The 13,857-nt window shown below is 45.6% G+C and overlaps 1 protein-coding gene across 1 annotated transcript in view; it reads right to left on the bottom strand.

Moving 5' to 3' along the window:
* Positions 1-343: 343 nt before the first annotated feature.
* Positions 344-13,857, bottom strand: part of LOC112235314 (pleckstrin homology domain-containing family M member 3-like) — a 92,696-nt gene continuing 79,182 nt past the window's right edge. The window contains exons 8-9 of the mRNA XM_042306774.1: positions 12,469-12,626; positions 344-887 (exon numbers count right to left, since the gene is read on the bottom strand). Coding sequence (XP_042162708.1) covers positions 725-887; positions 12,469-12,626 — 321 coding nt within the window. The 3' untranslated portion in view covers positions 344-724. The remainder of the gene's footprint in view (positions 888-12,468; positions 12,627-13,857) is intronic.

Raw genomic sequence — 13,857 nt, 5'->3', positions numbered from 1 at the left:
AGTCAAAGGTTTGGACACACCTACTCATTCCAGGGCTTTTCTTTATTTGGACTATTTTCTACATTGTAGAATAATAGTGAAGACATCAAAAACTATGAAATAACTCATATGGAATTATGTAGTAACCAAAGTAAGTAGCCACCGATTGTCTAACTCTTTTGGGGGTTACTACATGATTCAATATGTGTAATTTTAATAGTTTTGATGTCTTCACTGTTATTCTACAATGTAGAAAATAGTAAAAATAAAGAAAAACACTTGAATGACTAGGTGTGTCAATTTGTGATTGGTACTGTATATATTTCGGAGGTTTAAAAAGGAACAGAAGAACCATATAAACCAGTACTTTTTGGAACTTTATTTTGCAGATCAGAACAGTGGAATGAAATTTAAAAAACAAATGGTTCCAACCCCTGCTTCCGGTCATAGCTGTTTAAAGTGGCGTGAAAATAGTGTTTCTCTTGCAGAAAGCAGAGTAGTTCCTCTCCAGTGGGTGTTGCGTTAGTGTCAATCTCTCCCAGGTGAGAGTGATGTCAGATCAAAAAGCAGGTGTGTCAGGGAGCATGATCCTTGCTTAGTCATCGACACTTCTGTTACTGTGTATCCTGGCCGACTCTCTCTCTCTCACACACACACACACACACACACACACACACACACACACACACACTTTGGTAAGAGCAGCTCTGTGGAGTGGGTCCGTTGTTTCTCTCTCTGTGTGTGATCAGGTGTCCTGGTAGGGCATTGTGAAGCAGCCTGGTGTATCGTCGTTAGGGCTCCAGAAGGACGAGGGTCTCGTGTGGTGGAGCTCCCTGCGGACACAGCGTGGACATGGCTGGGCCTTCTGACGACACTCTGTATGGAACACCGCTCCGCAGACATCACATCTGGATCACACACACACCAAAATACAACAACAATCTGTGGTGATTGTAGGCTGGTCGATTTCACCAATGTCAGAAATGTATTGTAAATCAGAGGGAAAACATCACAATAGTAAAAATGTGGATAAAATGTAGTTTTAATGGCCCTGTTCAGTTCAGCCCAGTCTGTCTAAGATGTACCACCTGTTGCCATCCTGCCAGGTGTCTATAGGACAGGACAGCATACTACACAGGTGGCTGTCTCTCCATCCATCATTCCATTCATTATTCCATCCATCATTTCATCATTCCATTCATCATTCCATCATTCCATTCATTATTCCATCCATCATTCCATTCATCATTCCATCCATCATTCCATTCATTATTCCATTCATCATTCCATCCATCATTTCATCCATCATTCCATTCATTATTCCATCCATCATTCCATCCATCATTCCATCCATCATTCCATTCATTATTCCATCCATCATTCCATCCATCATTCCATCCATCATTCCATCCATCAATCATTCCATCCATCATTCCATCATTCCATTCATCATTCCATCCATAATTTCATCATTCCATCATTCCATTCATTATTCCATCCATCATTCCATTCATCATTCCATCCATAATTCCATTCATCATTCCATCCATCATTCCATTCATCATTCCATTCATCATTCCATCCATCATTCCATCCATCATTCCATCCATCATTCCATTCATCATTCCATCCATCATTCCATCCATCATTCCATTCATCATTCCATCCATTATTCCATCCATTATTCCATCCATTATTCCATCCATTATTCCATTCATCATTCCATCCATCATTCCATTCATCATTCCATCCATTATTCCATTCATCATTCCATTCATCATTCCATCCATCATTCCATCCATCATTCCATCCATCATTCCATCCATCATTCCATCATCATTCCATCCATCATTCCATCCTTCCATCATTCCATCCATTATTCCATCCATCATTCCATCCATCATTCCATCCATCATTCCATCCATTATTCCATTCATCATTCCATCCATAATTCCATTCATCATTCCATCCATCATTCCATCCATCATTCCATCCATCATTCCATTCATCATTCCATCCATCATTCCATCCATCATTCCATTCATCATTCCATCCATCATTCCATCCATCATTCCATCATTCCATCCATTATTCCATTCATCATTCCATCCATCATTCCATCATTCCATCCATCATTCCATCCATCATTCCATCATTCCATTCATCATTCCATTCATCATTCCATCCATTATTCCATTCATCATTCCATCCATCATTCCATTATTCCATCCATCATTCCATCCATCATTCCATCCATCATTCCATCATTCCATTCATCATTCCATCCATTCATTCCATTCATTATTCCATCCTTCCATTCATCATTCCATCCATCATTCCATTCATCCTTCCATCCATCATTCCATCTATCATTCCATCCTTCCATCCATTATTCCATTCATCATTCCATCCATCATTCCATCCATCAATCATTCCATCCATCATTCCATTCATCATTCCATCCATCATTCCATCCATCATTCCATCATTCCATTCATCATTCCATCCATCATTCCATTCATTATTCCATCCGTCATTCCATCCTTCCATTCATCATTCCATCCATCATTCCATTCATCATTCCATCTATCATTCTATCATTCCATCCATCATTCCATCATTCCATCCATCATTCCATCATTCCATTCATCATTCCATTCATCATTCCATTCATTATTCCATCCGTCATTCCATCCATCATTCCATCATTCCATTCATCATTCCATCCATCATTCATAATTCCGTCATTCCATCAGCTGAGCAATACATATGCATCTTTACTACATACAGTGCCTTCAGGAAGTACTCATACCCCTTGACTTATTCCACATTTGGTTGTGTTACAGCCTGAATTCAAAATGGATTCAATTGATTTCTTTCTCCCCCATCTAAACACAATACCCCATAATGGCAAAGTGCACATTTATCGAAAATGAAATACAGAAATATCAAATTTACATAAGTATTCACACCCCTGAGTCAATACATGTTAGAATCATTGCTGCCAAAGGTGTGAGTCTTTATGGGTAATTCTCTAAGAGCTTTACACACCTGGATTGTACAATATTTTATTAAAAAACATTGGGTATTGTGTGTAGGCCAGTGCCACAAAATCTAAATGTAATCAATTTTAAATTTAGGCTGTAACACAACAAAATGTGGTAGGGAGTTTTTCCTAGCCACCGCGCTTCTACACCTGCATTACTTGCTGTTTGGGGTTTTAGGCTGGGTTTCTGTACAGCACTTTGAGATATCAGCTGATGTACGAAGGGCTATATAAATACATTTGATTTGATTTTGGTAAAAGACAAGAGCTGTGAAAACTTTCTGAAAGCGCTGTAAGTATCTCAATGACTAGAAGAAAAGATGAGATTGCATCCTAAAACGTATGGAACATAGAATGGTGAAAGCATCTACTGTGCCTGAAAAGAACGACATGTAGAGAAACATTTTGAAGGGTCAAAAGAGACAATAAATTGGAATACACAATATTGTAGAGCATGATTATGGAATGCATCAGACTCAACATATCAACATATCTCATCGACGGGGCTGTAGTGGAGCAGGTTGAGAGCTTCAAGTTCCTTGGTGTCCACATCACGAACAAACTAGAATGGTCCAAACACACCAAGACAGTCGTGAAGAGGGCACTACAAAGCCTATTCCCCCTCAGGAATCTAAAAAGATTTTGTATGGGTCCTGAGATCCTCAAAAGATTCTACAGCTGTAACATCGAGAGCATCCTGACTGTTTGCATCACTGCCTGGTACGGCAATAGCTCGGTCTCTGACCGCAAGGCACTACAGAGGGTAGTGTGTATGGCCCAGATCATCACTGGGGCTAAGCTGCCTGCCATCCAGGACCTCTACACCAGGCGGTGTCAGAGGAAGGCCCTAAAAATTGTCAAAGACCCCACCCACAGACTGTTCTCTCTACTACCACAAGGCAAGCGGTACCGGAGTGCCAAGTCTAGGACAAAAAGGCTTCTCAACAGTTTTTACCCCCAAGCCATAAGACTCCTGAACAGGTAACCAATGGTTACCTGGACCATTTGCATTGTGTGCTGCCCCCCCCCAACCCCTCTTCTATGCTGCTGCTACTCTCTGTTTATCATATATGCATAGTCACTTTAACTATACATCCATGTACATACTACCTCAATTGGGCCGACCAACCAGTGCTCCCGCACATTGGCTAACCGGGCTATCAGCATTGTGTCCCACCACCCACCAACCCCTCTTTTTACGCTTCTGCTACTCTCTGTTCATCATATATGCAAAGTCACTTTAACCATAGCTACATGTACATACTACCTCAACAAGCCTGACTACAGGTGTCTGTATGTAGCTTCGCTACTTTTATAGCCTCCCTACTGCCTGTCTTTTTACTGTTGTTTTATTTCTTTACTTACCTATTGTTCACCTAATACCTTTTTTGCACTGTTGGTTAGAGCCTGTAAGTAAGCATTTCACTGTAAGGCCTCTACACCTGTTGTATTCGGCGCACGTGACAAATAAACTTTGATTTGATCTATAGCATTGGTTATGACATTTGCGCCCAAACGGGGCACCAGTCCAATAGAATCCAATTCTGCACCACTTGATGGTTAACAGTGCATACAGGGCCTTGCAAAAGTATTCACCCCCTTGGTGTTTCTCCTATGTTGTTGCATTACAACCTGTAATTTAAATAGATTTTTATTTGGATTTCATGTAATGGACATACACAAAATAGTCCAAATTGGTGAAGTGAAATGAAAAAATTACTTGCTTCAAAAAATTCTGAAAAATAAAACACTTAAAAGTGGTCTGTTCATATGTATTCACCCCTCTTTGCTATGAAACCCCTAAATAAGATCTGGTGCAACCAATTACCTTCAGAAGTCACATAATTAGTTAAATAGAGTCCACCTGTGTGCAATCTAAGTGGTGGACTTTATTTAACTAATTATGTGACTTCTGAAGGTAATTGGTTGCACCAGATCTTATTTAGGGGCTTCATACCAAAAGGGGTGAATACATATGAACAGACCACTTTTAAGTGTTTTATTTTTTAGAATTTTTTGAAACAAGTTATTTTTTTCTCTCTGGCCTAGAGCTCCCTCCCTCCCTCCCTCCCTCTCTGGCCTAGAGCTCCCTCCCTCCCTCCCTCCCTCCCCTCCCTCCCTCCCTCCCTCCCTCCCTCTCTCTGGCCTAGAGCTCTCGCCCTCCCTCCCTCTCTGGCCTAGAGCTCTCGCCCTCCCTCCCTCTCTGGCCTAGAGCTCTCGCCCTCCCTCCCTCCCTCCCTCTCTCTCTCTCTCTGGCCTAGAGCTCTCGCCCTCCCTCCCTCCCTCCCTCCCTCCCTCTCTCTCTCTCTCTGGCCTAGAGCTCTCGCTCTTGCCCTCCCTCCCTCTCTGGCCTAGAGCTCTCGCCCTCCCTCCCTCTCTGGCCTAGAGCTCTCGCCCTCCCTCCCTCCCTCTCTCTCTGGCCTAGAGCTCTCGCCCTCCCTCCCTCTGTCTCTGGACTAGAGAGCTCTCTCTCTCGCCCTCCCTCCCTCCCTCTGGCCTAGAGCTCTCGCCCTCCCACCCTCTCTGGCCTAGATCTCTCCCTCCCTACCTGGCCTAGAGCGATCGCCCTCCCTCCTTCTCTGGCCTAAATCTCTCTCTCTCTCCCTCCCTCCCTCCCTGGCCTAGAGCTCTCTCTCTCGCCCCCCTCCCTGGCCTAGAGCTCTCGCCCTCCCTCTCTCTCTGGGCTAGAGATCTCACTCTCCCTCCCTCCCTCTCTCTCTGGCCTAGAGATCCCGCCCTCCCTCCCTATCTGCCCTAGATCTCTCCCTCCCTCCCTCTCTCTCTGGCCTAGAGATCTCACTCTCCCTCCCTTTCTCTCTGGCCTATAGCTCCCGCCCTGGCCTAGATCACTCTCTCTCTCGCTCCCTCTCTGGCCTAGAGCTCTCTCTCTCTCTGGCCTCGAGTGGTCTCTCTCTCCCTCTCTGGCCTAGAGCTCTCTCTCTCTCTCTCCCTCTCTGGCCTAGAGCTCTCTCTCTCTCCCTCTCTGGCCTAGAGCTCTCTCAATTCAATTGAATTCAAGGGGCTTTATTGGCATGGGAAACATGTGTTAACATTGCCAAAGCAAGTGAGGTAGATAGTTTTATTTCACTTTTGTATATTAACAGTAAACATTACACATACAGAAGTTTCAAAACAATAAAGACATTACAAATGTCATATTACAAATGTCATATATATATATATATATATATATATATATATATATATATATACCGTGTTTAACAATGTACAAATGGTTAAAGGACACAAGATAAAATAAATAGGCATAAATATGGGTTGTATTTACAATGGTGTTTGTTCTTCACTGGTTGCCCTTTTCTCGTGGCAACAGGTCACAAATCTTGCTGCTGTGATGGCACACTGTGGTATTTCACCCAGTAGATATGGGAGTTTATCAAAATCGGATTTGTTTTCGAATTCTTTGTGGATCTGTGTAATCGGAGGGAAATATGTCTCTCTAATATGGTCATACATTGGGCAGGAGGTTAGGAAGTGCAGCTCAGTTTCCACCTCATTTTGTGGGCAGTGTGCACATAGCCTGTCTTCTCTTGAGAGCCATGTCTGCCTACGGCGGCCTTTCTCAATAGCAAGGCTATGCTCACTGAGTCTGTACATAGTCAAAGCTTTCCTTAATTTTGGGTCAGTCACAGTGGTCAGGTATTCTGCCGCTGTGTACTCTCTGTTTAGGGCCAAATAGCATTCTAGTTTGCTCAGTTTTTTTTGTTAATTCTTTCCAATGTGTCAAGTAATTATCTTTTTGTTTTCTCATAATTTGGTTGGGTCTAATTGTGCTGCTGTCCTGGGGCTCTGTAGGGTGTGTTTGTGAACAGAGCCCCAGGACCAGCTTGCTTAGGGGACTCTTCTCCAGGTTCATCTCTCTGTAGGTGATGGCTTTGTTATGGAAGGTTTGGGAATCGCTTCCTTTTAGGTGGTTATAGAATTTAACGGCTATTTTCTGGATTTTGATAATTAGTGGGTATCGGCCTAATTCTGCTCTGCATGCATTATTTGGTGTTCTACGTTGTACACGGAGGATATTTTTGCAGAATTCTGCGTGCAGAGTCTCAATTTGGTGTTTGTCCCATTTTGTGAAGTCTTGGTTGGTGAGCGGACCCCAGACCTCACAACCATAAAGGGCAATGGGCTCTATGATTGATTCAAGTATTTTTTAGCCAAATCCTAATTGGTATGTTGAAATTTGTGCTCCTTTTGATGGCATAGAATGCCCTTCTTGCCTTGTCTCTCAGATCGTTCACAGCTTTGTGGAAGTTACCTGTGGCGCTGATGTTTAGGCCAAGGTATGTATAGTTTTTTGTGTGCTCTAGGGCAACAGTGTCTAGATGGAATTTGTATTTGTGGTCCTGGTGACTGGACCTTTTTTAGAACACCATTATTTTGGTCTTACTGAGATTTACTGTCAGGGCCCAGGTCTGACAGAATCTGTGCAGAAGATCTAGGTGCTGCTGTAGGCCCTCCTTGGTTGGTGACAGAAGCACCAGATCATCAGAAAACAGCAGACATTTGACTTCGGATTCTAGTAGGGTGAGGCCGGGTGCTGCAGACTGTTCTAGTGCCCGCGCCAATTCGTTGATATATATATTGAAGAGGGTGGGGCTTAAGCTGCATCCCTGTCTAACCCCACGACCCTGTGTGAAGAAATGTGTGTGTTTTTTGCCAATTTTAACCGCACACTTGTTGTTTGTGTACATGGATTTTATAATGTCATATGTTTTACCCCCAACACCACTTTCCATCAGTTTCTATAGCAGACCCTCATGCCAAATTGAGTCGAAGGCTTTTTTGAAATCAACAAAGCATGAGAAGACTTTGCATTTGTTTTGGTTTGTTTGGTTGTCAATTAGGGTGTGCAGGGTGAATACATGGTCTGTTGTACGGTAATTTGGTAAAAAGCCAATTTGAAATTTGCTCAGTACATTGTTTTCATTGAGGAAATGTACGAGTCTGCTGTTAATGATAATGCAGAGGATTTTCCCAAGGTTACTGTTGACGCATATCCCACGGTAGTTATTGGGGTCAAATTTGTCTCCACTTTTGTGGATTGTGGTGATCAGTCCTTAGTTCTAAATATTGGGGAAGATGCCAGAGCTAAGGATGATGTTAAAGAGTTTTAGTGTAGCCAATTGGAATTTGTTGTCTGTATATTTGATCATTTCATTGAGGAGACCATCAACACCACAGGCCTTTTTGGGTTGGAGGGTTTTTATTTTGTCCTGTAACTCATTCAATGTAATTGGAGAATCCAGTGGGTTCTGGTAGTCTTTAATAGTTGATTCTAAGATCTGTATTTGATCATGTATATGTTTTTGCTCTTTATTCTTTGTTATAGAGCCAAAAAGATTGGAGAAGTGGTTTACCCATACATCTCCATTTTGGATAGATAATTCTTCGTGTTGTTGTTTGTTTAGTGTTTTCCAATTTTCCCAGAAGTGGTTAGAGTCTATGGATTCTTCAATTGCATTGAGCTGATTTCTGACGTGCTGTTCCTTCTTTTTCCGTAGTGTATTTCTGTATTGTTTTAGTGATTCACCATAGTGAAGGCGTAGACTCAGGTTTTTCAGGTCTCTATGTTTTTGGTTGGACAGGTTTCTCAATTTCTTTCTTAGATTTTTGCATTCTTCATCAAACCATTTATCATTGTTGTTCATTTTCTTCGGTTTTCTATTTGAGATTTTTAGATTTGATAGGGAAGCTGAGAGGTCAAATATACTGTTATGATTTTCTACTGCCAAGTTTACACCTTCACTATTACAGTGGAACGTTTTACCCAGGAAATTGTCTAAAAGGGATTGAATTTGTTGTTGCCTAATTGTTTTTTGGTAGGTTTCCAAACTGCATTCCTTCCATCTATAGCATTTCTTAATGTTACTCAGTTCTTTTGGCTTTGATGCCTCATGATTGAGTATTGCTCTGTTTAAGTAGACTGTGATTTTGCTGTGGTCTGATAGGGGTGTCAGTGGGCTGACTGTGAACGCTCTGAGGGACTCTGGGTTGAGGTCAGTGATAAAGTAGTCTACAGTACTACTGCCAAGAGATGAGCTATAGGTGTACCTACCATAGGAGTCCCCTCGAAGCCTACCATTGACTATGTACATACCCAGCGTGCGACAGAGCTGCAGGAGTTGTGACCCGTTTTTGTTTGTTATGTTGTCATAGTTGTGCCTAGGGGAGCATATGTGGGAGGGAATACTGTCACCTCCAGGCAGGTGTTTGTCCCCCTGTGTGCTGAGGGTGTCAGGTTCTTGTCCGGTTCTGGCATTTAGGTCGCCACAGACTAGTCCCTGGGCCTGGAAATGATTGATTTCCCCCTCCAGGGTGGAGAAGCTGTCTTCATTAAAGTATGGGGCTTCTAGTGGGGGGATATAGGTAGCACACAGGAGGACATTTTTCTCTGTTAAGATAATTTCCTTTTGAATTTCAAGCAAAATGTAAAATGTTCCTGTTTTGAGTGAGTTAGGTCTGCTCTATACCAAATTAGCATACCCCCTGAGTCCCTTCCCTGTTTCACACCTGGTAGTTTGTTGGATGGGACTACCAGCTCTCTGTAACCTAGAGGGCAACCAGTGGGTCTGTCTCCTCTATACCAGGTTTCTTGCAGGATGACAATGTCTGTATTACCGATTTCTTTGGTGAAGTCCGGGTTCCTGCTCTTTAGGCCAAAGGCAGATGACCTCAGGCCTTGGATATTCCAGGATGATATAGTGAAGGCTTTTTGTTCCATAGAGTGTCCAATGTTGTTGGTCGTGGTTTGGCCTCAGGCCAGTAAGTGTGAGCAGAGCCTCCCTCTCCCTCTCTCTGGCCTAGAGCTCTCTCTCTCTCCCTCCCTCTCTAGCCTAGAGCTCTCTCTCTCTCTCTCTCTCTCTGGCCTAGAGCTCTCTCTCGCTCGCTCTCCCTCTCTGGCCTAGAGCTCTCTCTCTCTCTCTCTCTGGCCTATAGCTCTCTCTCTCTCTGACCTAGACCTAGAGCTCTCTCCCCCTCTGGCCTAGAGCTCTCGCTCGCTCTCTCTCCCCTCCCTCCCTGGCCTAGAGCTCTCTCTCCCTCCCTCTCTCTCTCCCTCCCTGGCCTAGAGCTCGCTCTCCCTCTCTGGCCTAGAGCTCTCTCTCCCTCTCTCTCTCTGGCCTAGAGCTCTCTCTCTCTCTCCCTCTCTTTCTGGCCTAGAGCGTGCTCTCTCTCTCTCCCTCTCTGGCCTAGAGCTCTCTCTCTCTCTGGCCTAGAGCTCTCTCTCTCTCCCTCTCTGGCCTAGAGCTCTCTCCCCCTCTGGCCTAGAGCTCTCTCCCCCTCTGGCCTAGAGCTCTCTCACTCTCCCTCTCTGGCCTAGAGCTCTCCCCCTCTGGCCTAGAGCTCACTCCCCCTCTGGCCTAGAGCTCTCTCACTCTCCCTCTCTGGCCTAGAGCTCTCTCCCCCTCTGGCCTAGAGCTCTCTCACTCTCCCTCTCTGGCCTAGAGCTCTCTCCCCCTCTGGCCTAGAGCTCTCTCACTCTCCCTCTCTGGCCTAGAGCTCTCTCCCCCTCTGGCCTAGAGCTCTCTCACTCTCCCTCTCCCTCTCTGGCCTAGAGCTCTCTCCCCCTCTGGCCTAGAGCTCTCTCCCCCTCTGGCCTAGAGCTCTCTCCCCCTCTGGCCTAGAGCTCTCTCCCCCTCTGGCCTAGAGCTCTCTCGCTCTCCCTCTCCCTCTCTGGCCTAGAGCTCTCTCTCTCAATTCAATTTAAGGGCTTTATTGACATGGGAAACACATGTTAATAACATTGCCAAAAAAAAGTGAAGTGAAACAAACAAACAAAAATTAACAGTAAACATTACACTCTTAGAAGTTCCAAAAGAATAAACACATTTTAAATATGGCCTAGAGTGCTCTCTCCTGACCTCCACTCTGTCCTCTCCCTTACTGACCTCCTCTTTGTGCTCTCCTCTTCCTCCCTGACCTCCTCTCTGTCCTCTTCTCTCCTCTTCCTTCCTGAACTCTCTGTCCTCCCCTCTTCCTTCCTGACCTCTCTGTCCTCTCCTCTCTGTCCTCTCCTCTTCCTTCCTGACCTCTGTCCTCCCCTCTTCCTTCCTGACTTCTCTGTCCTCCCCTCTTCCTTCCTGACCTCTCTGTCCTCCCCTCTTCCTTCCTGACCTCTCTGTCCTCTCCTCTCCCTTCCTGACCTCTCTGTCCTCTCCTCTCCCTTCCTGATCTCCTCTCTGTCCTCTCCTCTCCTCTTCCTGATCTCCTCTCGGTCCTCTCCTCTTCCTTCCTGACCTCTCGGTCCTCTCCTCTTCCTTCCCGACCTCTCTGTCCTCTCCTCTTCCTTCCCGACCTCTCTGTCCTCTCCTCTTCCTTCCCGACCTCTCTGTCTGTCCTCTCCTCCCTCCTCTTCCTGACCTCCTCTGTCCTCTCCTCTTCCTCCCTGACCTCCTCTCTGTCCTCTCCTCTTCCTTCCTGACCTCCTCCTCTCCTCTTCCTTCCTGACCTCCTCTCTGTCCTCTCCTCTCCTCTTCCTTCCTGACCTCCTCTCTGTCCTCTCCTCTTCCTGACCTCCTCTCTGTCCTCTCCTCTTTCCTTCCTGACCTCTCTCTCCTCTCCTCTTCCTTCCTGACCTCCTCTCTGTCCTCTCCTCTTCCTCTTCCTCTCCTGACCTCCTCTCTGTCATCTCCTCTTCCTGACCTCCTCTCTGTCCTCTCCTCTTCCTTCCTGACCTCTCTCTCTCTCCTCTCTCCTCTTCCTTCCTGACCTCCTCTCTGTCCTCTCCTCTCCTCTTCCTTCCTGACCTCCTCTCTGTCATCTCCTCTTCCTGACCTCCTCTCTGTCCTCTCCTCTTCCTTCCTGACCTCTCTCTCTCTCTCTCTCCTCTTCCTTCCTGACCTCCTCTCTGTCCTCTCCCTCTCCTCTTCCTTCCTGACCTCCTCTCTGTCCTCTCCTCTTCCTGACCTCCTCTCTGTCCTCTCCTCTTCCTTCCTGACCTCTCTCTCTCTTCTCTCCTCTTCCTTCCTGACCTCCTCTCTGTCCTCTCCTCTCCTCTCCCTTCCTGACCTCCTCTCCTCTCTGTCCTCTCCTCTCCTCTTCCTGATCTCCATTCCTTTTCAGTGAAACATCAAACCTCCCTGAGGTGAGAGAGGGCCATTCCTTCTCAGTAGCATGTCATAAGGCTCAGGCAGAAGGAGACGAGGACAGTGACAGGGACAGAGCAAGGAGGATCAACTGCTCCTCTCCAGCACAGTGCCATGTCCCTATCACCCATGCCCCTTCCAGCTGGTGTGACTAACAAGAGACAGAGACACACTCCTCTTTACTCCATTCATTCTCCAGGATGCCATCATGATCTAAGATCAGTTTTCTGCATTACCCTGAAAAGCTAAAGGTGCGACATGCAGAAATCGCTCCGCCATTTCCTGGTTGCGGGTTAGTGGGATATTGGGCTGATCCTAGATCTGTGCATACAGGGGACTCACCTCTTAGTAGCACTCTCCTGGAAGGGGTAGATGACCTGTCCGTTCTGACACATCTCACAGATGAAGCCCTTCTCTCTGCACTGTCTGCAGCTGTAGACGTGGGAACTGGCAAACTGAATCACCTTTGAGAGGAAGGGGGCCAGCGTCCCATCTATCACCTGTAGGGACAGGGGGAGGGAAAAAATAGGACATTTTCTTAATGGCACATTATTGAATAAAATAGAAACATTTTCTAAATTCTCATTCTAAATCAACCATTCTATTTCCCATCTACATTAATTCCCTGCAGGCATATATTCTACTATAGAGAGAGAACAAGACAGGAGGATTTTCCCTGGGAGGACAAACAGGGTTGATACAGGTCCCAACGGGAGCCACTGCAAAGAGATGGACAAGAGTTTGTCAGGAATTCACAAAACTAATAAAGGCCCTGGGAGAAAGAACTGGAGGCTGGAGAGGCCTGGGAAGGAGGTGTTGGGGGGTAACATGAGGGGGAGTCCTTTTTTTGTGAGGGGTCGTTTTAGCAAAAAAGAATGATATGTGAACGCCATTTACTGGACTGGGGGGTGCGTAGTTAAAAACCAGCAGGGCCTTTGAATGAGTCTGGGGAAGGGAAGGGGCCCAGCCTGAGTAGACCTCCAGAGAACACTGAGGGAGGCTGAGACAAGTGGCTACACCTGGCCCCGGCTGCACCAATTAAAGGGCCTGCCAGGCATTCTTCAGCCTGGGGGAGAGAAGAGAAGGAGAAAGGAGGAGAAAGAGAGAGAGAGAGAAGGGCAGAGGGAAGGAGAGGGTGAAGGAGAAAGGAGACCACCCCAACCCCCCTCCTACTGGAGATGGATACTCTGCAGGGGAGGGGGAGGTTATGTCTAGAAGGTTTGGACAGAGAAAGACATTACATCATGTCAAATGTAATGTACATCAAATATATTTTGATTTGTGTTAACACTTTCTGGGTTACGACATGATTTCATATGTGTTATTTCATAGTTTTGATGACTTCAATGTAGAAAATAGTACAAATAAAGAAAAACCCTGGAATGAGTAGGTGTGTCCAAACCTTTGACTGGTGCTGTATGTGATTGCATACAAATGTAAGCCATGTTTGAAATGAGTATGTTTAAGTCAAATGTTGTATCTGTTTGTGCTTCTTTCGGTCAATTTGCAGTCTACAAATGATTTGTCATTATGTTCTGGCCCCCTGACCATCCACTCAACACAAAAATCGTCCCGCGGCTGAATCCAGTTGATGATCCCTGACCTAAAGAATGGGCGACAACCAGGAATAGTCCTTACACAGTAACACCTCAAGCAGTGGCTGAAAACACAGCCCCCCCCCCCCATCCCTCCATCCCTGAGGCTGTGTTCCCTCCATTCTGGGAGAGATAC

This window comes from Oncorhynchus tshawytscha, linkage group LG26, assembly GCF_018296145.1.
Source record: "Oncorhynchus tshawytscha isolate Ot180627B linkage group LG26, Otsh_v2.0, whole genome shotgun sequence".
Taxonomy (NCBI): Eukaryota; Metazoa; Chordata; class Actinopteri; order Salmoniformes; family Salmonidae; genus Oncorhynchus; species Oncorhynchus tshawytscha.
Note: the sequence above shows the minus strand (reverse complement) of the source record. Positions and strands in the feature narration are given on the sequence as shown.